The sequence below is a fragment of the Coregonus lavaretus genome, assembly GCF_964263955.1.
Source record: "Coregonus lavaretus genome assembly, chromosome: 22".
Taxonomy (NCBI): domain Eukaryota; kingdom Metazoa; phylum Chordata; class Actinopteri; order Salmoniformes; family Salmonidae; genus Coregonus; species Coregonus lavaretus.
Genome location: NC_140009.1, coordinates 25,089,689 through 25,117,323, shown reverse-complemented (window position 1 = coordinate 25,117,323; position 27,635 = coordinate 25,089,689). Strand labels below are relative to the sequence as shown.

General features: G+C 44.3%; 1 protein-coding gene across 1 annotated transcript; it reads right to left on the bottom strand.

Annotated features, from left to right (window-relative positions):
- Nucleotides 1-231: 231 nt before the first annotated feature.
- On the bottom strand, nucleotides 232-26,413 carry LOC311149625 (disks large-associated protein 4-like; the record flags this gene model as incomplete). Its single annotated transcript, XM_084186814.1, has 10 exons — nucleotides 232-3,083; nucleotides 3,201-3,344; nucleotides 3,856-3,947; nucleotides 4,799-5,235; nucleotides 6,506-6,597; nucleotides 6,728-7,179; nucleotides 20,878-21,094; nucleotides 23,232-23,397; nucleotides 24,634-24,869; nucleotides 25,208-26,413. The coding sequence occupies 10 exons, from the start codon at nucleotides 26,411-26,413 to the stop codon at nucleotides 2,859-2,861; spliced, it is 3,267 nt and encodes a 1,088-aa protein (XP_084042940.1). The 3' UTR covers nucleotides 232-2,858.
- Nucleotides 26,414-27,635: the final 1,222 nt, after the last annotated feature.

Sequence of the window (27,635 nt, the reverse complement as noted above, 5' to 3'; positions counted from 1 at the left end):
CAGAAAACAGATTGTGATTGGTACTGTGATCTCAATAGGATCTTTGCATGACTCTTGTTCTGAGCTATGAGGATGGTCATTCAAAGAGAGATGGTTCATGCTTTTAGGGTATAACATACAGCTAACTATTGTTGAAGACAGCGATCATCTGTAATATTAACATCTGAGCTAATATTACATATAGCAATGAGTATAATAGAACAGCATAATGATGGTGACAAGGAAATGTACTGTAACAAAAGGGATGTTTAATGATTTCTTTGGACAATGAAATGTACATGTCCGTAGTTGATGTATTACAAATAATCAAAATTAACATCCTGGTACCGCATCAGCTGCTTTCCCAGTTCTACTAATTCCCTCTATTCTTTGACATTAAGATCTAAAAATACAAAACGGACTGTGGATCAGATCAACACTTTGGGGGCAGCCATGTGACGAAGGTGTTGACCATTTAGGGGGGGGAAGAACCAGCGCTTCAAGGGAACAAGTAGTACTGCGATCCTGAAATTGCAGATCCTTGTTGCAGATCATCCATTTCTAAATTCCAAAATCAATCCCTCACATAGGTTTATGCATAACATCACATTACCTTCTGATCAGAGGTTCTTTGCTTATGTTAGACTGGGTGGAATTTCTTGCACCATATTGTTTACAACCTATCCAATAATTTCATATCTACAGGAGTGCCTAGGTTAGGGGGTTGATTTGGAATTCAGTGAATGAGTGGAACATTACAATTAATTTGAGAAAAATAACTTTCATGTTACGAGAAATGCAAAGCTGAAAGCTCATTTACATGCATGTTGTAGTCATGATAGTGGGAATAAGCCTGTTTTTCAGTGATGCTGAAAAACTCCACACCATCTCAGTACAATGGTCAATCCTGTGCAGTACCATCAATTCTCTCCAAACCCAGAAAAATACCAATATAACCACTGTGGCACAGGTCAAAACATGATCAATTCAAACAGGTCACAGAAAATGTCTCATACAAAATCTCCTCAATGTGCATTTTTCTGTATACAGGAATGAAAGGTCAAGCTGACACACTATAATATGACTAAAATAATTCAGCTTGAGCATAGTCTGAAACGCGTCAACAAAACAGGAATAGTACTTGACACCAATATTTTTATTCTGACATTTTGAATGCACAGATGAGTGATACTTATGCAAATGCATTTCTTTATAATGCATGGTATGTTTTCATACTTTTGGATCATTATTAATTTGACAGTTTGTGTTAAGGCTTTGACCAATCAAGTAGTGGTTAGTAATGGGGTATGATGACCAAAGTGCTGTTATGGTTTGACTTTTGGTGTGTTAAGTGACTGAGCGCTCAACCTGAGAAAACTCAGCCCAGTCAGAAAACAACTCCTAGCCTAAGCATTAGACTGGAGGAAGCAATATAGTGGAAGCTCCTCAAAGCACATTGTATGACAAGGTAGAGTCATTACATATTGTTTGGCTTTCACCTATCGCTTCAGGTCTGAAAACACTGAACGTTTGGGGGCTAGGGGTTGTTTTTTTGACTGGGCATCAGAATAATTTTTACGGTGCCATCTCAAATGTCCCATTTTACTTATTGCTTATACTAGTTGTCTCACGAAACCACTGGCAGAGCACTGGCCTATGCAGGTGAAAATAAACCAGTCTGTAATGAGGCAAGAAAGGGAGCTTATTGTTGATTCCTCTTTCTGATTCAAATGGGAGCGATGCTGCTGAGAGTCCACAAAGGTTGAGTGGGAAACTAGGAATGTAATAAATAGACGTGTATCTCATGGTCCCCTGCACCAAATATGTAGACAATAAACAGGGAAACAGAAGGGAGCTAACTTGATCTGGGTAAACAGATGGAGTGGAAGGTGCAGTCAAGTTATTCTTCAATGCATTTTACATTCCTACTGTAGCACACATCAACTGGCCATAGTAATATCTCTTCCAAAAGGGCATATAAGACTTAAAACACACAGCATAGTGTGTGTTTATGAGTGAGAGTTAATGATTGCATCATGTGAGAATATCTTCATGACCGTACATGTACTTGTTCTATAAAAAATAATAACTTAGTACTGAACACTGGACCTTGTCTAACAAACAATCTGGTAAAGAACATTTAAAAAAAAGACCCATCCTACTAATAACCAGACTGTGAGATGGGTATAATGCTACGGTCTTCCTCTGGTCTTCTGACTGTGTTCTACCTCTGTACACGACAACACCATCATCTCATATAGATTTAATTCCATACACAGTAAAGCTTACCGTCCACAACCAATGCAGTGGCAGCCTAATACAAAGAGAGAAGAGGAAGACTGTGTGTGTGGACCGTGAGTGAGTACATCTGTGTGTATCCTGAGTGTGGTGGTACGTAGCTCGTAAACGAGAGAGGCTGACTGGACTAGACCAGCCCAGCTCACAGACTCAGAAGAAGTGAGGGGGTGAAAAGAGAGTAAACTTCTGGGATACCAAGATTCTTTAGCTCACAAGGAATAAGGATGTCCTTTTATCCAAGATACTTGCACATTTAAGACAGTCTTGATATATTTGAGCAGAAAACAATACTTATTATAATATTAATAACAATAGTACTAAATGTCTGTTCAGGTCTCTGTCTCCATGGCAGCCAGGAAGGAAATAGTTTTGCATTGTTCTGCATTTTTTGCGGTCCTGTGCTCTCCTCCTGTCAGATGCTGCGTTGCCATTAGGGGACCGACCTCTGCGCCCCTGGGTGTTTCTCTAATGTGTTTGAGGCTGTTCCTTCATGGGGAGCACGGTGTCTGCGTGTTTGCTAGTGTGTGTGTGTGTGGCTGTTCCTTAATGGGGGGGAGCAGGGTGCCAATGGTGGTCCGTTCTCAGAGGCGTGTCTGGGCCTCAGGGACGTAGATCTCAATGCTGTCTGAGCTTTCCGTGGCAGAGTTCTGTCGTACGGACGCCGCACGCTTGGCCGCCATCAGGCGTTTCCTGGCCTCCTGCCGCTGCTTGTCCATCGCCGAGTCTATGCTCCGGTCCTTCCCAGGGCTCAGCTTGGGCTTGGATGTCTTCTTTGGCACAAAGGGGGGTGCAGACTTCTTCTCTTCCTGAGGATGAGACTAGGATGAAGAGACGTTGCAAAGCAAACAATGCAAACCCATTAAGAATATCTGTTAGGATGTAAACAGGATCTATTGAGGTGAAATGTGGCGTGATTCCAATACCTTCTTCTCCGGCAGCTGCCAGTTGTTGGCCTTGAGTTGCCAGAGCTCATCAAACTTGACACTGATGTCCTCTACAGAGAGCTGCAGCAGGTCCCAGAACCCTGCCAGGTCCTGAGCTGTGGGCTGAGGGTTGGCATTCACATTCTAACAGACAGGAAGAAGGACAGCGCTGGTTTAAAATGTGAAGTGCTGATTGGCTTGTCTAGACACATTGACATTACATAACTGGAGGAGGAGAAATGTACCGCTTGTGTAGTGTGGCTAGATGGTATCGGTACTTGCCCTGATTATTGTATATGCATATAATTTGTAAACAAATATATTTTGAGTACAAGGAAAATGGTATGGTGTTTAGTAGTGTATTGTAAGCCCATGTGGGCTAGGCACTGGTAGGTGTATAACACTTAACTAAATCACAAATTAAATCATAACATTATTCACTTTCAGGAAGATTTAGCACCAATATGAGTAATTCATAACAGAGATGGGTGTGTGTTGCCTCATTGCCTAGCAGACGAATGCCTCCCTTTGGTATGCATGTATTTTGACACCAGGGGAAGCTCTTAAACAACTCAACCTTTGCATGCCGAGACTCAAAACAGTGTACTGAAATGTGCCAGATTAACAGGGATTTTGAAGGGTTAGTGCCACTCACCAGGTTCTCGTCACAGAGTCCTCTGAACTGTTGGAACTTCTGGGCTATGAGGAGCTGGGCACTGCCCACTGCACTGCGGACCGTCCCCATCACTACACACATAACAGCCAGTCAGCCATCACAACCTCAACAACATGCAGGTACTGTAGTTAAACATTCTTCAAAATGGGCACAGAGACCAATATTTAGTGAATTAATGTAGTTTATCTGTAAAATGCTGTTAAAAATTGTATGATTATGTGACATTCATTTGACATTAATCCTGGTCCTCTATGACCATTTTCATTCAGCGTGGAATTTACATTGCTGGTGACACACTTAATCCTTAGAATAAATATACTTTTTTAAAGGACTTTATACACTGTTAAACCAGTCTTAACAATTGCATAATAAAGTAAATCCATACAGTACAGGTCCACTGAGAAAAGAGCTGATTAATAATCTGATGTGGGAGTCAATTGTGTTCATTACACATTCATTAAATCCCTGCAACGCAGGCGGAGGTATATTATCTATCTGCCTGCCTGAGACAGATCAAAGACATGAAATGAATGTCTGCAGTAGCTCTAGAAGACTGAAGGGAAGATCCGGTCCACTAGGTAATGAGCAGTGTTAGCCGCTAACCATTAGCATGTCCTGCCCTGTCATCTCCAATCCCCACAGTAGACAGGAGCAGATAAGGACTGTCTGTTGTCTTTGGGTTTCAGGGACAAGGAGGACGTCATAATTTCAATGCCAAATCCACGTTAGAGAACTGATAAAAGATTCTCTAATTTCCTTCAGTCAAATACTGCTATTGAACTGATATGGTCTACTCTATACAGTGAGTATGATAAACTCTCTTACTCTCTGAAAACCTCTGTATTCCTATCAGAGTGAGTATAGTATGTCTCGTATACATTTAGCTAGTTAGAGTGAGTATGGTGTACTGTCTGTCTCGTACCCTCCTCTGAGATGTCCTTGTCTTTGGTCTCCTGCTCCATCTGTTGACACCAGCCCTCCATGCGTGCCGTCTCAGCCTGTAGAAGTTTGAGAAACCAGTTGCCGTTCCGGAGGCAGGTGGGCGTGGCCGCATCTCCCTGGGCACTGCCGTTTCCACTCTCCAAGCTGGGGTCCGGAGGGGGCAGGAAGGAGGGATCCAGGGCCGGGTCCAGGCTCTCTGGGAGGGAGGCGGATGCTCTAGCCGGGACAGGGGGATGTTTAGGGGGCTGCCGCACCACCGCATGCTCCTTACCGTTGGAAGCAGCGGGGGCGGGGTCTAGCGGCTGGCTGTTGCGGTTGACTGTATTGTTGTTTTCTGAGGGAGGGGCGTCTTGTTTAGAGTCCTGAGGCTCTGTCTCTGTGTCTTGTCTGGAGGCCATGCTGCTGGCCCGGCTGAGTCTGGACGGACACACACGGATTAGTATTGGTGCAGGTTGGAGATCATTTACTGTGGATGTAGAAAAGGTCGACCTTGGGGCCTGACGACCAACACATCACTGCGCTACCTCTGACCGCACTGTGTTCCAGAGATTACTGGAACACTGAGGGCTTGATTCTATCAGATCCGCACTAGCCGACATTCGCATAGCGGTTGTTTTGCCGGTATCTGAGGTGGAACTATATTTCTATGTTGCCTAATTTTTCTGCTTCTGAACTTCTAACGCCAGTGGGACAGGCATGGCTTCGTGACAATGATCACAAGAGCAGCTGCTCGCCAATTTGACAGTTCCAATGCAGTTACACCTCAGCTGATGTTTTGGCGGTGTCTATGCGGGTGCCGGATATTGCCTGTTTATGCTTGATCTGATTGAATCTAGGTCTGAGTCACACGCACACACTTTAACAGGCTGTTCCTCTGTATCCCAAATAAATAGTAACATAATAAATAAATAGACCAAGGACAGTTATGAAGCCAATACCTAGGTCAGACTTCCTCTCCCAACGACAGGCATACACAGTAAGACATCATTATGAAGTGGAGTTTGACTGATAGATGAGGGGAGCTGAAAGCACATTGCCTGTCTCTTTGCCTTTCCAGTAAATGCAGAGACGGCAAGACGAGAGAGCATGCGAGAAAGAGAGAATGCGAGAGATGGACGGGGAGAGAGAGGACAAGATAAAAAAGGCAGATGGATTACAGCTTTAAGCGATAGGGAGAAGAACAGCAGAGTCCAACCAATTACATTTATATTTTAGTCATTTAGTAGACGCTCTTATCCAGAGCGACTTACATGTGATTAGGGGGAATTACTCTGCACTAGGCTATTTAAATGGCCAGTTCTTCACAGCACTCTGCCTCCTCCACTGTGGCCAAAATAAGAGAAACAGGCCATCAATCAGAAAGAGAGACGCTACACTAATGCTGCTACTGTCTGCCAGCGCTAACTCACAGTGTGACTGCTAAGTGACCTTGGCAACTGCCTGGAGCAAACATGCTGAAGCCATGCCAAGAGGGAGGGAGGGATGGAGGGAGGAAACAGGGATTGCAGAGGGTGTGGATGGATGGAAAAGTAATGGCTGACACAGCAGGAGATGCACAAACACAAATGTGTAGCAGCTAAATTTAGAGATTGTGTGGGAAATGTAACTGAAAAGTGTCAAGGTCTCCAATGTGAAAATGATAAATGACCATTACGCAAGTGGCTCTGAACAGCTGATTGAGACTTACGGCCTGCCGTTCTCCACCTGCACTCCAATAGACTGGAACTTGGTTGAAGGAGGCAGTTGATCCTCTCTCTGGATTGGCTGAACGCAGTCCACCTACGAGTCAACCATTACAATGAATGAGTCATTCTACACATCCTCTGTGTAGCAGCACATTCCAGTAAGTCAGACACTCATACTGAAAACCCAGGTCTTGCCAATTTAGAAAATTGATTCCTGGGCTCACCTGGATGCCGATAGATGAGAGCTTCCTTTTGGTGGGAACAGGCTCTGGTAGGGTCAGGGACTGGTCTGGGGTGAGGCTGGGGCCTGGGTTTAGGGTGTCATTCTGGGGCTGGACCTGGGGCAAAGACTGGGTGCTGGAGGAAGGGGGTGGGTGGGGGTCCCTCGGGGCAGGGACAGGGGCAGCGACGTGGGCTGGGGTGGCAGCTGGGGCCGGGGGCTGAGAGCCTTTGGCCAGGCTGCCTGTACGCAGGCTGTAGAGGCTGTCGGAAGAGTTGCTGCTGCGTCCTGATTGGCTGTTGGCCTCGCTGCGGTGGTCCTGTTGGTCCAGGTATGTGTCCTGGGCCGACTCAGTGCTGCTCTGCACCGTCACAGAGATGTAGGGCTTGGAGGTAGTGCGCGGAGGGACCGGCGGGGGAGCCTTCTTACAGGAGCTGCTTACACACGTAGGTGGTGCTGGGAAGAGAAGGGACAGGAGGACCATTATGTGAAACCTGAACCAGGACAAAGCAGGACGTTCCAGTAGTGCCAACTGAACCACCACAACAGCTAAATGGAGCTGTAAAAAAACTGGGCAGATCACAAAGGTATCCTGAGGCCTAGAGGGTTATCGCTGAAGTCAAACGACTGCAAAAAGAGCAGCACGCTCAAAAGCAGAAAACATACCCAATTTTCCTAAACATATTTTCCCATGCCTAACACACACACACACACACTCCATGTTTCCTGTTATCAGTTTCAGTTCCATTGACATCAGTCTGCCCCTATGGGAGTCCCTTACCTGCCTAGCTACCAAATAGTCGTACATTCTCATGGGAATATAGACGGGTTGTTTAGCAACAAAACCGACGTGTGCGCAACTATGGGGCAAAACAAACGGGGTTGGCTTAGATTGTTGACTTCATGTAAACTATTTTTTTTCTCCAAATGTTTATTGAACACAAACACATTTGAACAATGAACACTTAGGGCTGGGCGGTAAACCGTATTTTACTACACTGAACAAAAGTAAACGCAACAATTACAAATATTTTACTGAGTTACAGTTCATATAAGGAAATCAGTCACATGAAATTAATTAATTAGGCCCTAAATCTATGGATTTCACATTACAGGGCAGGGGCGTAGCCATGGGTGGGACTGGGAGGGCATAAGCCCACCCACCGGGGAGCCAGGCCCAGCCGATCAGAATGAGTTTTTCCCCACAAAAGGGCTTTATTACAGACAAACACTTCTCAGCACCCCGCCCTCCCCCCTCTGACGATCCAGCAGGTGAAGAAGCCGGATGTGGAGGTCCTGGGCTGGCATGGTTACACGTGGTCTGCAGTTGTGAGGCCAGTTGGACATACTGCCAAATTCTCTAAAAGGATGTTGGAGGTGGCTTATGGTACAGAAACGAACATTCAATACTCTGGAAACAGCTCTGGTTGGTAGTCCTACATTCAGCATGCAAATTGCATGCTCCCTCAAAAACCTGAGACATCTCTGCAATTGTGTTGCGGGACAAAACTGCACATTTTAGAGTGGCCTTATTGTCCCCAGCACAAGGTGCACCTGTGTAATGATCATGCAGTTTAATTAACTTCTTGATATGCCACATCTTTCAGGTGAATGGATTATCTTGATAAAGGATAAAATGCTCACTAAACAAATTTGTGGGATCTTTTATTTCAGCTCATGAAACCAGCACTTTACATATTGTGTTTATATTTTAGTTCAGTGTATATACACACTGACCGGTTTGGATTTTTACTTTACCTTCTATAAAATGGTATATTTATGTTTAGTTTGTTAAAATGTGATACGCCGTGTGTAACGTCCATTATTATAGTTTACTCATCTCTCTCCACTCACATCATGCCGCTTTCCACAGACTTAGCCCCGCTTCATCACTCAAGGAGCGCATTTATTGTTGCTCGACCACGAGACACTTGCGTTCAGTCTGCATGGTCAATACAGCACATGCAATAATGTTGATGACTACGATGCCGTTTCCACTTTGCTTCTTAATATAAATCCACACGTGTCCTATAATTACACTATTAGTTTGTGTTTCTTACATCTGCAACCAGCTAGTTTGTCTTTCTTTAGCAAGTTGTGGCTAAGTTGTGTTAGCCGCTAATGCTAATCGCTAGTACGCACTACCCTCTGTAGTGCCTTGCGGTCGGAGGCTGAACAGTTGCCATACCAGGCAGTGATGCAACCACTCAGGATGCTCTCGATGGTGCAGCTGTAGAACCTTTTGAGGATCTGAGGACCCATGCCAAATATTTTCAGTCTCCTGAGGGGGAATACGTTTTGTCCTGCCCTCTTCACAACTGTCTTGGTGTGCTTGGACCATGTTAGTTTGTTGGTGATGTGGACACCAAGGAACTTGAAGCTCTCAACCTGCTCCACTACAGCCCCGTCGATGAGAATGGAGATGTGCTCGGTCCTCTTCTTTTTCCTCAAGTCCACAATCATCTCCTTTGTCTTGATCATGTTGAGGGAGAGGTTGTTGTCCTGGCACCACACGGCCATGTCTCTGACCTCCTCCCTATAGGCTGTCTCGTCGTTGTCGGTGATAAATGTACTGAGTCAGGATAATGTAGCTAGCTAAACAGCCTGATACCAGTGATGGTGTATGCCCAAATCAGTATGTTGTTTGTGCAACAGTATCTTTTAAATCAAAAGAGGAATAGGTGAAGCATGAATTTTAGCTACATGAAGTAGATAACGCCTTGATCACACAGTGTCATTGCGCAAAATGGTGCGCAGCATCACCTGGATATGTTTACAACAAAAGTTGAACATTCACCTTCTCCTACCATTTTTGTTAAGCCGTCTACGCATAGAGTTTGACGCATATGTTCGATAATTACAATGTACAGTGCATTCCGAAACCATTCAGACCCCTTGACTTTTTCCACATTTTGTTACGTTACAGCCTTATTCTAAAATGGATTAAATAAAAATGATCCCCTCAATCTACACACAATACCCCATAATGACAAACCGATAACAGGTTTAGAAATGTTTGCAAATTTATGAAAAATAAAAGCAGAAATACCTTATTTACATAAGTATTCAGACCCTTTGCTATGAGACTCGAAATTGAGCTCGGGTGCATCCTGTTTCCATTGATCATCCTTGAGATGTTTCTACAACTTGGAGTCCACCTGTGGTAAATTCAATTGATTGGGCATGATTTGGAAAGGCACACACCTGTCTATATAAAAAGGTCCCACAGTTGACAGTGCATGTCAGAGCAAAAAACAAGCTACGAGGTCGAAGGAATTGTCTGTAGACAGGATTGTGTCGAGGCACAGATTTGGGGAAGGGTACCAAAAAAAAATGTTGGCAGCACAGTGGCCTCCATCATTCTTAAACGGAAGAGGTTTGGAGTCACCAAGATTCTTCCTAGAGCTGGCCGCCCGGCCAAACTGAGCAATCGGGGGAGAAGGGCCTTGGTCAGGGAGGTGACCAAGAACCCGATGGTCACTCTGACAGAGCTCCAGAGTTCCTCTGTGGAGATGGGAGAACCTTCCAGAAGAACAACAATCTCTGCAGCACTCCACCAATCAGCCCTTTATGGTAGAGTGGCCAGATGGAAGCCACTCCTCAGTAAAAGGCACGACAGCCCACTTGGAGTTTGCCAAAAGGCACCTAAAGGACTTTCAGACCATGAGAAACAAGATTCTCTGGTCTGATGAAACCAAGATTGAACTCTTTGGCCTGAATACCAAGCATCACGTGTGGAGGAAACCTGGCACCATCCCTACGGTGAATCACGATGGTGGCAGCATCATGCTGTGGGGATGTTTTTCAGCGGCAGGGACTGGGAGACTAGTCAGGATCGAGGGAAAGATGAACAGAGCAAAGTACAGAGAGATCCTTGATGAAAACCTTCTGCAGAGTGCTCAGGACCTTAGACTGGGTTGAAGGTTCACCTTCCAACAGGACAACGACCCTAAGCACACAGCCAAGACAACGCAGGAGTGGCTTCGGGACAAGTCTCTGAATGTCCATTAGTGGCCCAGCCATTGAACCCAATCGAACATCTCTGGAGAGACCTGAAAATAGCTGTGCAGCGACGCTCCCCATCCAACCTGACCGAGCTTGAGAGGATCTGCAGAGAATAATGGGAGAAACTCCACAAATACAGGTGTGCCAAGCTTGTAGCATCATACTAAAGAAGACTCAAGGCTGTAATCGCTGCCAAAGGTGCTTCAACAAAGTACTGAGTAAAGGGTCTGAATACTTATGTAAATGTGATATGTCATTATCGGCTATTTTGTGTAGATTGATAAGGGGGAAAAAACAATGTAATCAATTTCAGAATAAGGCTGTAACGTAACAAAATGTGGAAAAAGTAAAGTGTCTGAATACTTTCCGAATGCACTGTATATCACTGTATTCCTAATAATGTAATACTGTGTATAAAAGTATCATGTAAGTGTATAAATAATGTATATGTAACAACATATCTGTAAAAAACAAAATGTAAAACAAAGTTACAAATACTTATTTTCCACCATCATTTGCAAATAAATTCATTAAAAATCCTACAATGTGATTTTCTGGATTTTTTCTCCTCATTTTGTCTGTCATAGTTGACGTGTACCTATGATGAAAATTACAGGCCTCTCTCATCTTTTTAAGTGGGAGAACTTGCACAATTGGTGGCTGACTAAATACTTTTTTTCCCCCCACAACTTGAAAGGGAACACCATTGAATGGTAAACTTTTATTCTCCGAAACGAGTTCATTTCTTGTCAAAGGCTGTGCATCTGTTGCAGTTCAAGAATATGATATATTACTATTAGAATGAAAGGCTTGTAGGTTAACTAACAATGTTGTCCTGTCAAATAGAATAACTAGCGCAAGTTATCTAAAAAGAAAAGACAACTTTCCCTTTAGCCAAAAACTTTTGTCCTTTCTCAGTGTTATGAATTTTAGTGACGTTGCCAATTCTTGTTCCCAAATGTATTTAGTTAGTTGGTCCTAAAACTTGAACTCGAAATATGCCATTTCGAACATGAGACGTTTCCGTGAACCGGAATACTCCATCTGATTGGTCGAGTAGGCGGGCCTTCTGACTTTGTGGCAACTAGTGACGACCAGGGGCCTTGGGTTCCAGTCTAGAAGCACGGTTTTGAGTGCTCCTACAGTTTTGCTTTGGTACTGCAGTTTAACTGACGCCCGGCCCAGAAAGAAAATGTTCATAGATGGCCACATAGAGAAGTCAGATTTGAAAATTCCTAAATCAGACACATTTGTCATCACCTTTGCGCAGTAAATTACCTTGAAAACAACGGGCGGACATCTTGGACGTCTCCATTTCTTATTATACCTCAGTGGTTATGACCCATGTGTCAAGCACACGCTAGCTGTTAATGTTTTCTTACTGAAACCATAATGTAAATTACACTGTTATTCAATACAAAATGTATTGGCTATATATTTCTGCAAAATGGCTAGCGCTGATGACTGAAAACGTCCATGCAGGAAAACGCTTGCCACACTGGTTTTAGTCACAATTGTTCTAATTTAGCTAGCTAAAAATCTTCTCATCATGAATGCAAGCACATGGCCTGAATGATGGATTGCTTTTTGCAGATGGCATATCTCAGAAAACTGACTAAATAAGACCACTAATAGGCCCAGACTGTAACTGTGTTATTTTTGTATCATCAAGGACGAGTGTTCACTTTGGCGCCAGTCCAGTATTCACACATAAGTAGCACAGATAGCAAGCTAGGCTAACTACCTTGCTGGCTAGATGGAGCCTAACTACTTAGCTGGCTAGCTATTTAAAAAGCTGGCTGAGTGGGATCAACAGATGCTGGAGAGAGAGAGAGAGAGAAGACTGACAGGGCTGCCTCAAATGGAAGAGGAAAGGAAAACTTGTCCAGTTACCACATTCACCAAGTCACATGGGCTCCAAGTCTACGCCCACACACAGTCACAGGCTGAATGAAAAAAAGTTGGTAGCACTATTACCAGCAACTGTAGGGAATAACCTACATACTTCACTACTACAAGGACAGGGTAATTACATGGGTTTGCCTAGGCCTGTTTCACAGTTGATTCACTGTTATAAAGGGCAATGCCTGGCCTATATAGGCTAATGTTGCTGTGACCAAAATTCCTTCAATATCCTTTGTTTATATCAACAGGGAAGTGTAGACATGAGATCTGTCATCAACAAACGCCAGGCTGCTCCATTTAATCCATCATTAAAATGTCACCAATGCACACAAACAGGGCTGTGGAATCCAGTGGCCACAGAGAGAAATGCTGTCTCAAACGTTGCTCTAATAGCAGCAACCACCTCAGCTCTGGGCCCGGCGCCAGCCGATGACAAAGGGACATTTATTCCTTGAGAACGAGACACATTCCTCAAATGCCCAGCATAGACACACGAGACTCAATGAGTTAATTAATGTGACGTGTTCCTTGTTGTCACGTTCTAAGTACCACAAGCCTCTTGATCCCCATGTCTATGAGGCTAGTGTGCACTATACACAGCACACACACAAATGTGTACAATGTCCAGACTGACAGCCGACTCCCGCAAACAAATGTCATAGAAAAAGAAGTCATAATCCATCAATAACACCAGTGACAGGATAAATGCTGTTCTAAAGCACTCACTAATGCTGTAGTACTACAGATTATTCATTCTGTTGACAGAAATGCTCTCCGTCCAGTCCTGCTGTGATTTGTACTCCTGTTCTATACTTGCCCTGCCCTCTTCTACTCCATGATCATGGGCTGACCGCCCAGAGGTGATTATGGGGTAGATAAACTAAGCTGCCTGGAACCTCTGCTCAAATGGGGCAGTGCCAACCAGCTATGCTACTCACCCACTGGTTCCACAGATAGTATCAGATACTTAGGGCTGGCATCAGTAGGGACAAACATGTACCCTGTTCATCTCTGAAAACACTGAGCACTTGGATATCTGATAACATGAGTAGTGAATGCGTCAGCGAATCACATCTTTACTTTGCACTCAATGCAAAACCTGTCTGGCCCACGCTACTGTATGTTCATACACAAGGCATGAGTTGATTACAGAACTGGACTTTGATCAGAACCAAAGTTGTTTTACAGTCAGTGTTATTGATTATAACTGATGGGGAGCGGTCTATCATGCACTGATGAAAGTGAAAGGTGTTAGGAGAGTAGGCTAGGCAGTAGGCAAAAGGTTGTTTCTCTGTGGGGCTCATGGGGTTTCTCCTGCTAGGTAAGCACTCAACATCCATTACAGCAGTAACAGCACTGTCAACATGTTGGTGATCATCACAAGTTGGCGATTTTAGTTAACCTAAATTGGATCGCTCGTTTAAAGCATTGCAGTGAATGCTCCAAGAAATACTAGCTCTATCATGAGACATATCTGATATCCAGTAATGGACCGGTAGACAGTTAAAAAATGTGTGTGACCCAGTCTCATTTCACCCTGTCATCATCGTTTGTAACCGCAGATTTAAAATCAGTTCTGTTCTCTGTAGGGCTGACCCCATTTAGTCGACTGGTCGATTGTTTGGTCGATAGGCTTTTGGTTGACCAAGATTTCTTTAGTCGAGCAGTAGCAAGACACCTGTCTGATTCCCGCCTGTCTGATTGGACTAATCCATTGTGGAAGCAGTGGGGATGGCACAGTCCATCACTAAGACATGCGCTACTTACATTTTATATGGTTATATTATGTAAGAACAATGGTGCAACACTAATAACAATGTTATTTTATAACAAATGCGCTTTCTTCCACATTGGATAGTGATCGCTGTCCGCGGTTCTGAAACATCAGTGCGCTGTTGAATTGGCGCCTTTTCCTAGACCATGTTGCTATGTGCATAATAGCAAAGTTAATCAGCATATTGGTGTTGAGAACAATGTGGCGGAGGCAGCAGCAGAATGAGATGAGAAAACAGCCCTTGCCTTATTGTCTAAGAAAAGTGAGGAGAGGAAACCAACTTAATTAGGTCTCTCGTATTATTTATAATTAATTTAGTGTTGTTTACACTGTTCCAAATTGTCTGAAATTATTTATAATAACCCTCATTTTTCTTGATCTCATTATTATTATGATCATCATTATAATAATAAAGTAATGTCATTATCATTAGTAGGAGTAGTATAGCAGCCTTGTATAACCACCATCGAGCGCATCCTGTTTAGTATTAATACCATAACTTACTTAGGACTATTTCAGTACTTATATATGCTACTGTTTCAATAATTCGTTCATGTCATCACACAGCATATGAGTCATTCATGATTTGTAATGCAATCAAGCATTTTAGTTTTAAAAGAAAGCTTCCCTTGAAAAATTAGCATAAACAATAAATAAACCGTTCCATTTTGGAAGTTGCATTCTCCAATGAATGCGACTGTTTTTAGTCTTTGCCGTAATAAAGGCTTAGCAAAAAAACATTACAACACTCTCTGGTACATTTATAATTTATCTAGTGTTGTTTACATTGTTCAAAACGGTCAGATATTTTGTTGTAATCTAACAGCACCTGTTTGGCACACATAATTTGCATGCAGCGCTTGCTCCTTACCTTTTTTTTCTTGATCTCCAGTATTTTCCACAACTAGTCAAATTTATTCCACACATCTGACTTCCCCTTTACCTCCTGAGCAACCAGTAAACATTCCTGTTTCGAGTTTGTCATGTCCTCTGCATCCACTTTGCTGTTACGGTGTTCAGAGTTTGTTATAACCAATTTATTGATGTGATTATGATATGCTATAGGGCAGGCCCTATTGGTCACGTGCATGGGTTGAGGGAATGTTTTCCCTAAACAAATTTTGGTATTTCGGTAACAGAACTTTGTCAGAAGTGGCTGTAATTATGTTGCAGCTTCAGCAACACGGAGAGCGCGATAAACACTTGATGTTCTGTGGTGGTCGCTGCAGCAGGGAGGAGAGCGAGACAACGGGTGCAAGTCACAGTCACTCGCTGTCATTTTTTTTTAAAAACACAGCGCAATAAGTCTAAGCCGGTCCGGCACAATCAAATAAATTGCAATAGGACTCCCTCTAGCCACTTGTGTCTTAATTATTTAATCAAACAGTGTGCCATTAGACAAGCTCAGTGCATATGGTTGATTTGATTAAAACACATAGGATGTCTATATATGGAAAAATACACATTTTAATTTCGACCAATCGATTAGTCGAAAGAACAGACAACTTACTTTTTTTTGTCAGGGACAGCCCTAGATCTCTGCTCTCTTGGGACGTCAAGTCTCTTTGGAGATTGCTGTGGGATTTCAATGGTTTCATTACTGTTGGGCTTATTTCTGTGCACTCCTCATCCTGCCAGTTGAGATGTGTGTTAATTAAGCAAACTAGCCTCAGTGGGGGGAGATGAGACACGGTGTTGATCCTGTTGTTTCCCCAACCTGGAGGGAACACAGTTCTAAACACTGCAGATAGAAAAAGAAGCATGCATGTTCTTTCTCTGAACATTCTACAACATGTATGCCATTGCACCCCATTGAATGGGACCTTGGTGGTCTGGTGACTCCAGAGCTGCTTCCTGCATTCCTTCCAGTCTGCAACACTAAGCCTCCATGCCCCCACTGTGTGTGGGACTAGTGCTGCCTGGGAAACCTTTAATAGGCGCTCCTGTGAGTGTCTGAGTGTTCCCAATCTGCACAAGCACGGCCGGGGGTTGGATCAGCCCCAGATTAACAGCATTATAGTGACAGTGTGGCAGGGTGACATGCAGACTGGCTGGCGCGAAACCATAGGGGACGGACAGGGCTGATGAGACAAAACGGAAGATAGGCTCTACTACAGCAAGGCAAATCCTTCTACATTGCCAGACAGACCAGACACACACTTTTGCTCATGCATGCACACACTTCATCAAACCCCTTTCAGCCCCTTGTAATCTTGTGTTCAACACATATCGTAGGATTGGGCGACCCTCTTTTTTAGAAGAGCAGTGTGTGTAGTGACCAGCTACATGAGCGGTACATCGTCCTGCTTTCTCAGACGGAGCCTTTGAGATTGAATTATGACACCATGGATGCAGGAAATCCTCCTTGTGACCCAATTCTGACAGATTGTTCACTTGAAGATTCAGATTCTTGCAGACTCTGTGGCTGGGATTGCATCATTGTGCTACTTTTATTAATTTATCTTTAGCACAACCGACCGAATGAGTCATTTTACTACTTTATCCTTTAGGGTGATCTGAAATTTACCATATTTCAGGCAACGAAAGTGACTCCCTCACTCCACCCACTGACTCAGATATTAGGCAATACAAAAGCCAAGCGACAGGGGATTGCTACTGAAATAGTCGCTGGCCTTCAAGTGACTTCTAAGGAAGATAAAGTCCTATGAACATCAGTTGACCTGAGTGATGAAAATACATAACAGTATGTTTTGAAATAGTATAGTTAGCAATCCATACTTGCTTAATATGTGGTTGGCTCACAAATCGTCAACTATCAATTTGCTCTTTGACCATAGCAGTAAAACCAAACAAATGCATGCATTATTAAAGCATTTGGCAAGGAGGTAGCTAGATCATTGGCAAGGGTGAGTTCTTACTACTTAACTTACCATACACACCTCTTAACCTGTAACTAAGACAAAGCAGAATACACAATAATGTCAAGATGGTTAAACAAGCTGTTTAGATAACTTTGCTGGATGATCTAGCAACGGATCTAACGTTAGCTTGATCTAATGATCATCAATGTCATGGAGGGAAAATGTATGACCTAGAACTAGTTATTGAATTTTACCAGTCTCTCTTCAAACTCACCAAAATAGGAATCTAGTTAAATGCTTTGATAATTCAACCAGTGGTTGACAGCTTTGCTAGCTAAATACCCGCTCCATCATGATGGCGTGCTGGTAGCTAGCTGGTTAACAATACGGTTGCTTTCATAGGCATCGCTAACATTGGCTAGCTAAACGAGCTAACGAACATTACATCAAATGCATTATGTTGCTAGCTAGATTGTATTCGCCACAAACTGTCACCTGCTAATAATAATAGCTAACTTATTAGCATGACAAACGACTGCTATGAAACAAGCATCTGTACGACTCGTGGAGATTTAGCTGCCTAGCTATCATTACTAACAAGCTGGCTAGCTACGTGGTTACCAGAATCAGGGCGATTCCTCATCCACGTTATCCAGCTAGGTATTTAGCGAAACTTAAAGCTAGCTAACGACGTGTAATGCCAATCGGTTCAAAACTCAGTGCAGGCAGGAGTACGTTAAAACATATTGAAGCTTACTTTGATAAAGGTGAGTCAATAAATCCGTATTTTCTGTTCACTCATTCATGTTTTTTTCATTGAGAGAGGCAGACGCTACCGTGCCATTTGATTGTTCAGTGTTCACAACGTCCCTTCCTTAAAGAAAGGAATCGAATGGGACACGCCCTTGAAGATGGGGATTGGAGTCCACCTTTTCAAGACAGGCACACACTATAACACCATTGGATGTTGATGGTCATTAATCTTAGCGTAGACGAACAGGATTGGTTCAATTCTCCAGTCAGCTAAGTGCGTCACGTTTCCCCGACGTTTTGGTATACGACAGAGGAGTTCGAAACGCCCATTGGACAATATCTCTGTCTGTTTTTGTGGGTACGTTTTTTCCCGCCCTTGTAGTGTACGTTCCCGCCTCTAAATCTACATTTTAGTCATTTTTACCATATGACTGGGAAAAATCCACTTGAACGCCCCTATGCACACACACACACACGATATGCCCATACACACATACTGCTACTGTCTATTATCTATCATGTTGACTAGTCACTTTACCCCAGCCCTACTAAATTATATGTACATAGCTACCTCAATTACATCGACAAGGTACTAGTACTCCCTGTATATAGCCATGTTATTTTTACTCGTTATTGTTATTCATTATTCTTTGTGTATTTATTCCTCGTGTCACTATTTCTATGTTTATTTTTGTATCTTTATTTTGTATCTTTATCTTTGACTCTGCATTGTTGGAAAAGGGACCTGTAAGTAAGCATTTCACTGTTCGTCTACACCTGTTATTTACTAAACATTAAATTGTATTTCCAACTGGTAATTACTAGTGGGAAACTCATCTATCATCCCTGAGCTCCGACTTCTCCCACATGCTGACCTCTGATGTCACCTACTGAGGAAATTACCTCGATAACAGCATTTTCGGCAGTTAAACGTAACAAAACATTATTTATAAAAAGCAATCTATATATTAATATGTTTTCTTAACACTATAATTTGTTTACAAGCATAATAGCTGTACTTTTAGTTTATGGTTGAAGCAGGTTGTTGGCCATTAGCCAATCAGCGTTTCTCAATTAGTTCAAAGCATGTGAATGAATGCATGCATTCAACAGGTATTTCACGACTTCACAACTGGTAATTGCCACCTTCCCACTTGGTTATGAACCCAGCATTATCCAGGGCTGCATTCCCATCAGATCTTTTTCAGAGGTAATGTCAAATTACTGAAACAAATGCCTGCGTAAACACATCCATAGACAGGCAGCCCAATGCTGATCTTTTCTTCCACTAATTGGTCTTTTGATCAATCAGCTCTGTGAAACAGAGATGATGTGAAAAGATCTGATGTGATTGGTCAAAAGACCAATTAGTGGAAAAAAGATCAGAATTGGGCTGCCTGTGTGAACGCAGCCTCAGTGTTGCATTCAACTTAGGTAAGACAACCACATTACACACAGCCATTGCAAGTAAAACTTTCCTCAGAGCAGCTATCAGCAAAATCAGTAAGAAAAGACAAAAGTGCAAAATATGTTTGATGGAACATGTTACTTCAATTGACTGAAAACTATGAGTGCAATTATACATTATGGTAAATTGTAAAGTGGTTATCCCACTGGTTATAGGGTGAATGCACCAATTTGTAAGTCGCTCTGGATAAGAGCGTCTGCTAAATGACGTAAATGTAAATGTCTAATGTTCAGATTGACACTTGAATATTCATACCGGGCTATAGCTAAGTCTGTACAAAAAAATTGAATGGCGGCAGCAATAGTCTCTAACATTTCAATTATGGGGTGCCCTGCCCTTGTAAAGGCCTACAAAAAACATTTTGTTTCAGCATCTGTTTAAAATAGATGATTCAGCAAGAGAGCACAAAGCAGCCCTAGCGAGACCAACTCCACTGCCGCTGCTCTAAGCCCACCACAATCTGCCCTGAGGCAACTTTCATCTGGGCAAGCGCCGCTGTTGTGCTGCAAAGAGACTGCATTCATATGGCACAGTGATTCCCATGCTGCTCAGACTCTACCCCTATAAACTTTTCATCCTCTGTAAGCTCTGTCTGAGTGCCCTTTTCATAGGCCTTGATGTGGTAACAGACAACAAAGGCCCTGAGCTGAGCCTTGTTTGGAGGAAACAATTGCAATGAAAAGTAGACCATGATGTGTTTTTATTCATGCTCAACATATGATTGTCATGCTTTGGGCTTTATGTTTTGATCTGTTCACAGGCTCCAGCAGTGGACAGGCCACTATCTGAGACCACCCACAGCTGCAATGGATGAATTGCTTCATGTCATGTAAGTAATCCCCCTAAAACTGTGAACTGGCTTGATATGGAGTGATCATTTGATAAGGATGGCTAGAGAGGAGAAATGTTGTGCTCATGCATGGAAGACAGCAGCAGCGCCAGTGTGTGTGTAGTGTATACTGTATGTGTCTGTGACCCAGGTGTTCGAACTCACCATGATTTCTATCACCAGACATAGCATACCTCCCCTGCACTCTGTTGTGTAATGAGTATGGATGAGTTAGCTGGCACCAGTACAGTCTTGCTGCATCACCTCCCCCCACACTGTCTACTTTCACACTGGGCTGGTAGGCCATTCAGTGCCACCGGCCAGAGACCGAATCTGTCTCGCCCTGTTTGTGTATGTGCATACGTGCGTCACTGAGTACATACCCCTTACGGCGGAAGAAGTACAGTCCCTCACACCATTCATATTAATTTCCCTTCTGCTGGATTTGAAAATACATCAATGCATGTGGGAATCTTAAATCATAGTCCTTATCTTGCAGATACTAAATTATTAATGAATTGAGCCCATGGCCCAGCCCACCCCTCTCCTGAGCCCAGGTCCCAGCCCACCCCCCTCCTGAGCAGTACAGTACACTCACTGGTGCTGGAGGTGTAGGTGCAGCCGGTGGTGGTGGGTGGAGGTGAATCTGAGTCCACTGAGGCGGTGTCCTCATCCTGGGAGCAGCCGGCCTGGATGGCCCGCAGGTAGCTGTGGCTGCGGGAGCGAAAGCACGTCGGTGTGGGCAGGTTCAGAGCCTCCACCGCCTGGGACTCCCCCTCGCAGTACAGCGAGCGCCCGCAGCCCTGCCCACACACCTGAAAGGACACGTGCAGGTTGACACGTTGGGGGCGGGGACTTAGGCGACTGCTAGCCCGCCGCTGCCGGTGAGGCGAAAGCAGTGCCAGTCTCGGGTGGCGGGGCATGCTTCTGGAGTAAGGTAGTGGTGTAGGGTGAGAAAGTGTGAAGGATCCTGTTTCCCTCAGCTCACAAGAGCCCAATCCAAATGACTGTTAGATTTACCAAAGAAACTCATGCACTGATAAAGGACCTTCTCACTATCTCCAGAGGAAAATGGGTACAGGAGTTATCATGCACAGTCAAAATTGTACTTAATGAAATGGATTGATCAAAAGTAAGCTACTTCAATAACCATGTTGAAGGCATCTCATTATATCAATATTCTGTTTAAGCTTTGTGTCCACTTATAGAATATGCGTACTCACTGTATTGTATCTAATGTGAAATACCACACAGAATGTTTAATCAGGGATGATAAGCCAGCAGCGTCAGATTTCACTTTCCTCCTCATGCCTGGAGCTAATGTAATCACTGTCTGAGGCATCAACAGCCTCCCATTACAAGCTGTCCACTCTCTCCACATCATAGTCGTAGTGGTTGTGGTGGTGTCTGGTTTTGCTCAGCGATGCTATTGATCTACAGGACGTATTTATTGGTGTAGCACATTTCCAGGCTCCGGCGTTGACAACATGACACTTTTCCACAATAGCACATTCACCAGCAGGAATATATCATAATACAACTGTATATCCCAGGGCCAGGGATAGGCTGGACAGGAAGGAGGTATTGTAGAGAGACGGACCAGCTGAGTCAACTTCACCTGTCCACCCTGCGATAAGGGCTAGTTTCACTGTTCAAACAGTGCCAGAGTGGAGGAGGAACAATGATGGCCTATTACAGCCCAGTCTTCTATACCAGGCTGCTGTGATGTTCAAGGGTTTAATGATGTTGGTAGCAGGTGGAGTCTCTGTTTGTTCATCCTGCTTTTCATTGCAGTGTGAGGAGGAGGAGGCTGGTGCCAGAGATGGCACATTGTTGTGTCCCCCAATAAAGAAAGGAGATGTAACAGGGATGCTCAGTTTTCAAAATAAATGTTTTATCTTCATTCAAATCAAATGATGAAACTTCACACCATTTCATGATATTTACAAATAATAGCTTTTTCCTTGGTTGCTGGTTATCTGTTATTTGATCCATTGGAATCTTGCAATACTTTTCACCATGGTTTTGTAATGATTATTACTATCTTGAAACCATCTTTACTGACTAGCATGCAAGCTGATATTGTCTGTACTCCTTTTTATACCCAATGAAAAGCCTTGATGGAAAGGCATCGATGTGTTACAACCTCTCCTATATTAGATTGTATGCACAGTTACCTCCATGACAATGCATATCCTTTGAAGGCTCTTCTCCTGCTAAGGCAGCCATCGTAATCCGTCAGATATCAATCCTGATAAAACGTTGCAGTTCATTCATAAAAAACGTGCTTTTGTCCCAAAGAGAGATCTTCTTGTCATCTCCCAAATTAAATTAATAAAATATTATTTGATAATAACAAAAGCTTCCTGTAAGAGGTAGAGGGTAATTTAACTATTGTCATCTGTAATATGATGACATTTTATCTCCATGAGCATAAGTGGCGCCAGGTCTTCCATCTGAAAGGAGTCTGCTGGTCTTGATAAAAACCGAACTTCCTCAGGATTAGACAGAGGCTCATGTCCCAGTCTTAACTTCTGAAAATTACTTTCAAACATCATTCCTATTCCTGTCTCTACTGGCTTACTGAATATTTAACCAAACAGCGTCTCACCACACACATAATCTGAAATGTTCTATCCCTGCCTGCAGTCACAGAAATAGAGGATTCTGCTGTCTGCAATGCACCATGCCGTCAACATCCTATTCATTTCTGGTTGTTGTTTCAGGCTTGAGGCTTGTCAACACTAAAGGTCTTTGCACTGGCTGAGGGCATTCTTTATGAATAATTCATTTCATACAGTAGTACCTTTTTATTAGTTAATTACGCCTACATCTGTCACACTGTTATGTTGTATTTGTTGTATGGGGGTATTATTCCCCCACACACTGACAGGCCTGTTTTAGACCCTGATGAAGAGTGTCCTGAGTGATAGAGAGAGTGGACTTACATACCTGCCCACTGCTCGTCATGCCCCTGCCCAGGGTAGCATAGCTCTGATGGTAGTCTTTGCCATCGTCCCAGTGCCGCATGGCCATCGGGGGCTCTCCCGGGCTCACCAGGCAGTCCAGATTGTCCAGGCTCCGATTGGAGGAGAGCTCTCTCAGGGAGGGGAGACAGCTACAGGGATAGGGGGGAGAATTAGCTGCTGAAATTACCCCTTAACAGTAAGGAAAATACCTGGATGAAGGGTGGGGAGGATACGTGACGTCTTGGGTTGATGAGAACCGCTGGTGCTGGAGCATCCATTTTCAGTGGATGCTTTGAACCTTCCCCAAACTTCTTGTGATTTTGTGAGATTAAATACCAGTGAGATGAGAGGATAGCGGAGTGTATCTGGGTATCAAAATGACAGCACAGAGGAAACATTGAGTTGTCAGTAAACATCTAAACAAAAGGGAGAAAATTTGAGTTCTATTTTTGCTTTATAATCATTAATCGAATCTGCTGAGACAGAGAGATTGTTTCCTCTGTTCTGACTTGCCTGTCAAGAAGGCACCTGTTAGTGGAAATGTGTGTGCCGGGCAGAGGAGTGAGGGTGGAAGGGGTTTATATGGGAGATCAGTGGTTTATAATGAGAGACGTGACGGGATTGGCTGTGGCCGGGATAATAACACACCACTCGGAGCACTTGGCAATAGATGGGATGTGGGCAGGGGCACGGGACAAAGCACTGGGTTGGTTAAAGAGAAGTGGCAGCAGCAGTGGGCATGTGTGAGTGGAGGACCGTGCTGCCCCCATACATAGGACACTGACCTGGCCAAATGCTGCATTGAGCATGCACTCTGTAGTGGAGACCACAGTACCCCATTATCCTTCAGCATGAGAGCGTAGCAGCGAGGCCTGCCGGTGTGGGTGGTGGGGAACATGACAAAACATTTCACCTTTTTGACCTCAAATGGAAACTTTTGGTTACCTGTTGTTGGTAGGTGATTTCCTTTGTTGTTGGTAGGTGATTTCCTTTTGCTATAATTGAACAGCCCCTAAGAACATGTTAAGCTGATATGTACTCCTAATGAACAAGGGTCTGTTGCAGCCTGCAGGTTTGACCTTGCATACTGTAGTTACTGTTCCACATCAGTGTCAGGATTCTGCCCCCTGCTGTCCATTTGTGGTGGCCACTTTAGTTTTATTCAGTTATATTTGACTCTCTTATAGAGCAGGCAGGTTTCCATGCAGGGTGTCTGTAGCTACTTCTCTATAAAATAATAAGTTCCCCCGGACATCCCATGTTATCTGTTCTGTCATGACATAAATTGATAAGGAGAAACAAACTCCTCTTCAGACACATATCTAAACAGTATTAACTACAGTATGATCTACATGCACATTTCCTCTTGTGGCTGTCTCACTTACTTGTGTGGTGGAGGCTGCTGCTCGCTCAGGGACTGATGGGTGGCCTTCAGGTAGCTCTGGCGGCGGGCAGCTGTTTTGGGTGAGGGTTTGGGGCTTCCCTCCGACTCCTCGCTGTCCTGGTCCACGTCCCCCATGGCCTTGACGTAGCTGCCGCTACGCATCCTCCGGCAGGGGATCTCCAGGCCACCGGGCCGGCCCCGGCCCCCCAACGTAGCGCTCCAGTCTCCCAGGGGAATCTACAGACAGCATGGGGCCACACCCCATCCCACTGTGACTCACTGAGTCACCAAACCTTCATCTCCATTTTATCAGACAGTCTTTAAACTAGTTTAATGAGAGAGACCTCGAATGTGTAATTTCAATTCATGTGAATGTACTGTGTGTATTTGTAATGAAAGCATTTGAATAATGGGATTATAGACTATACATGTCAAGATGCTGCTGCTGCAATAGTTAGAAAGGGATTCAAATTAATGAGGTTTTAAAACAAATCTCCTAATTTCAGGAAACAGTAAAGCCGTGAGGGGAATTAGGGGGTGCAGTGATACTAGTGCCTGGTGTGAATAATACTCACTGGGCCTCCTACCTGGAGGTACTGACAGGTCAGGTCCTGGTGATATGACTTGGATTTGAGCAGCGTCCTGTTGACTGTGGCTGAGCCCTTCTGGAGCACCTGCCTGGCCTGGCTGAGGGTCAGTGTTGACCAGGAGCCTCTCTTCACCAGAGTGCTCTCCCTGCCTCCTCCTCCCACCAGCTCCCCTCCGCTGGTCCCTGCCAGCGCATGCGGGCAGGCCAGGTACTTGAGGTCGCTGCTACTCTTGGAGGCCTTGAGTGTGTGAGCAGAGATGGTGTTGTAGCCCTGTGGGAGGTGCCTGGGAGGAGCCTGGCTGTCCGACACTGCCCTGCCCAGCGTCATCATGCTAAGTGGGTTACGGTAGCCCACGGCGATAGTGCCAGCTTTGGTGGTGGTGTCACTGTCCAGGGCATCGTCTGAGCTCCAGAGCCCCAGTGCATTCTGCCTGCTAGGTCGCTTCTTCAGCATCTCAGTCTTAGCCCTGTCTTTACTCTTACTCCTGCGGGTCTGCTTGGTCCCCTCCTCACCTCCCCCTGTAGTGCTGTTCATGTTGCCCTTGACCACCGAGCCCTCCAGGGACTGGGACTTGTTGAAGAGCTTCTGGACAGAGTGCATGATGTGACGGATGCGTCCGGGGCTCTCGCTGCGCTGCTTGGCCACCCTGCCCCGGTGGAACTGGAGGGTACTGAAGCCATCCCTCTGCAGAGGTAGGTGCTTCTCCAGCTGGTCCAACAGGTTAGATGGCAGACGATTCATCTTGGCCGCTGCTGCAGAGGAGATGGTAACTGATCCACTGGTGATCATGGGAGCCCCTCTAAGACCCAGGCCCATGGACATGGAGGTGGACATGGTGCCCGCCCGGCTGCCCCCAGGCCCACCCCCGCCCCCGGCAGGGACCATGCAATCCTGGGAGTAGTCCTGGGAGTAGTCAGCCTGCTCCGGTTGGGAGGTGAAGTGGAGGCGGGGGAAGGTGCTGCTGTTGGACATCTGGTTGAGGGGCAGCAGGTACTCCGGAGGCAGTGATTGGGGGTTGGGGGCCTGGTAGAGTTGGTGGGGGTCCAGGGTGCTGTAGTGGTTCATGGTGGGGCTCAGGAGGAAGGGACCGCCGGCGTCAGAGGTCAAGGGGTACAGGGGCTTCTTTGGGGCCCCCGATGGCTCACAGGAGTCCGACAGGTGACGGCTGCGATTGGCTCCTAACCCTTTCATGGTTTCCAGAGTGCAGGTCTGCTGCTGCCCTTAGAACATGTCTCCAGCTGGGGCGCGTCTACAGCCCTGGAGGGCTCTTCCTGGAACAGAGGGGAATAGGATATCTATTAGAATATACAGTATGAGAAAGAGGAGGTGATACTTACAGTAAGAGTACGACTCAGTCGGCTCATGAGAGTTTTATTGCTTCTCATTAAAATGGATTAAATTGAGATATTTTGTCACTGCCCTACACATAATACCCCATAATGTCAAAGTTGAAATTTTAACAAATTAATACAATGAAAAGCTGAAATGTCTTGAGTCAATAAGTACTCAACCCCCCTTTTTATTTTATTTTATTTTATTTAAAAAAAAACGTTATTTAACTAGGCAAGTCAGTTAAGAACAAATTCTTATTTACAATGACGGCCTACCCCGGCCAAATATTTGCCTCAGGAGTAAAAATTTGCTTAACAAGTCCCATAATAAGTTGCATGGACTCACTCTGTGTGCAATAATAGTGTTTAACATGATTTTTGAATGACTACCTCATCTCTGTACCTCACACATACAATTATCTGTAAGGTAAGAAAATCTGGTTCAGTCTGCTTTCCACCAGACAATAACCTAAAACACAAGGCCAAATCTACACTGGAGTTGGTTACCAATAAGATTGAATGTTCCTGAGTGGCCGAGTTACAATTTTGACTTAAATCTGCTTTAAAATATATGTCAAGACCTGAAAATGGTCGTCTAGCAATGATCAACAATCAATTTGACAGAGCTTGAAGAATTTTGAAAAGAAAAATGGGCAAATGTTGCACAATCCAGGTGTGGAAAGCTCTTAGAGACTTACACAGAAAGACTCACAGCTGTAATCGCTGCTAAAGGTGATTCTAACATGTATTGACCAGTGGAGGCTCCTCAGAGAAGGCAGGCTAGGCCATCCTCCTCAGTGAATTTCATAAAAATAGTGAAACATAAAAAAAGTGATATTCTTTAGATAAAACTATACTAAATAAATATATTCACGTCACCAAATAATTGATTAAAACACACTGTTTTGCAATGAAGGTCTACAGTAGCCTCAGCAGCACTCTGTAGAGTAGCACCAGGGTGTAGCCGGAGGACAGCTAGTTTCCGTCCTCCTCTGGGCACATTGACTCGTGGTTCTCTCACCCCCTTCCATAGACTTGCACAGTAATTATGACAACTTCCGGAGGACGTCCTCCAACCTATC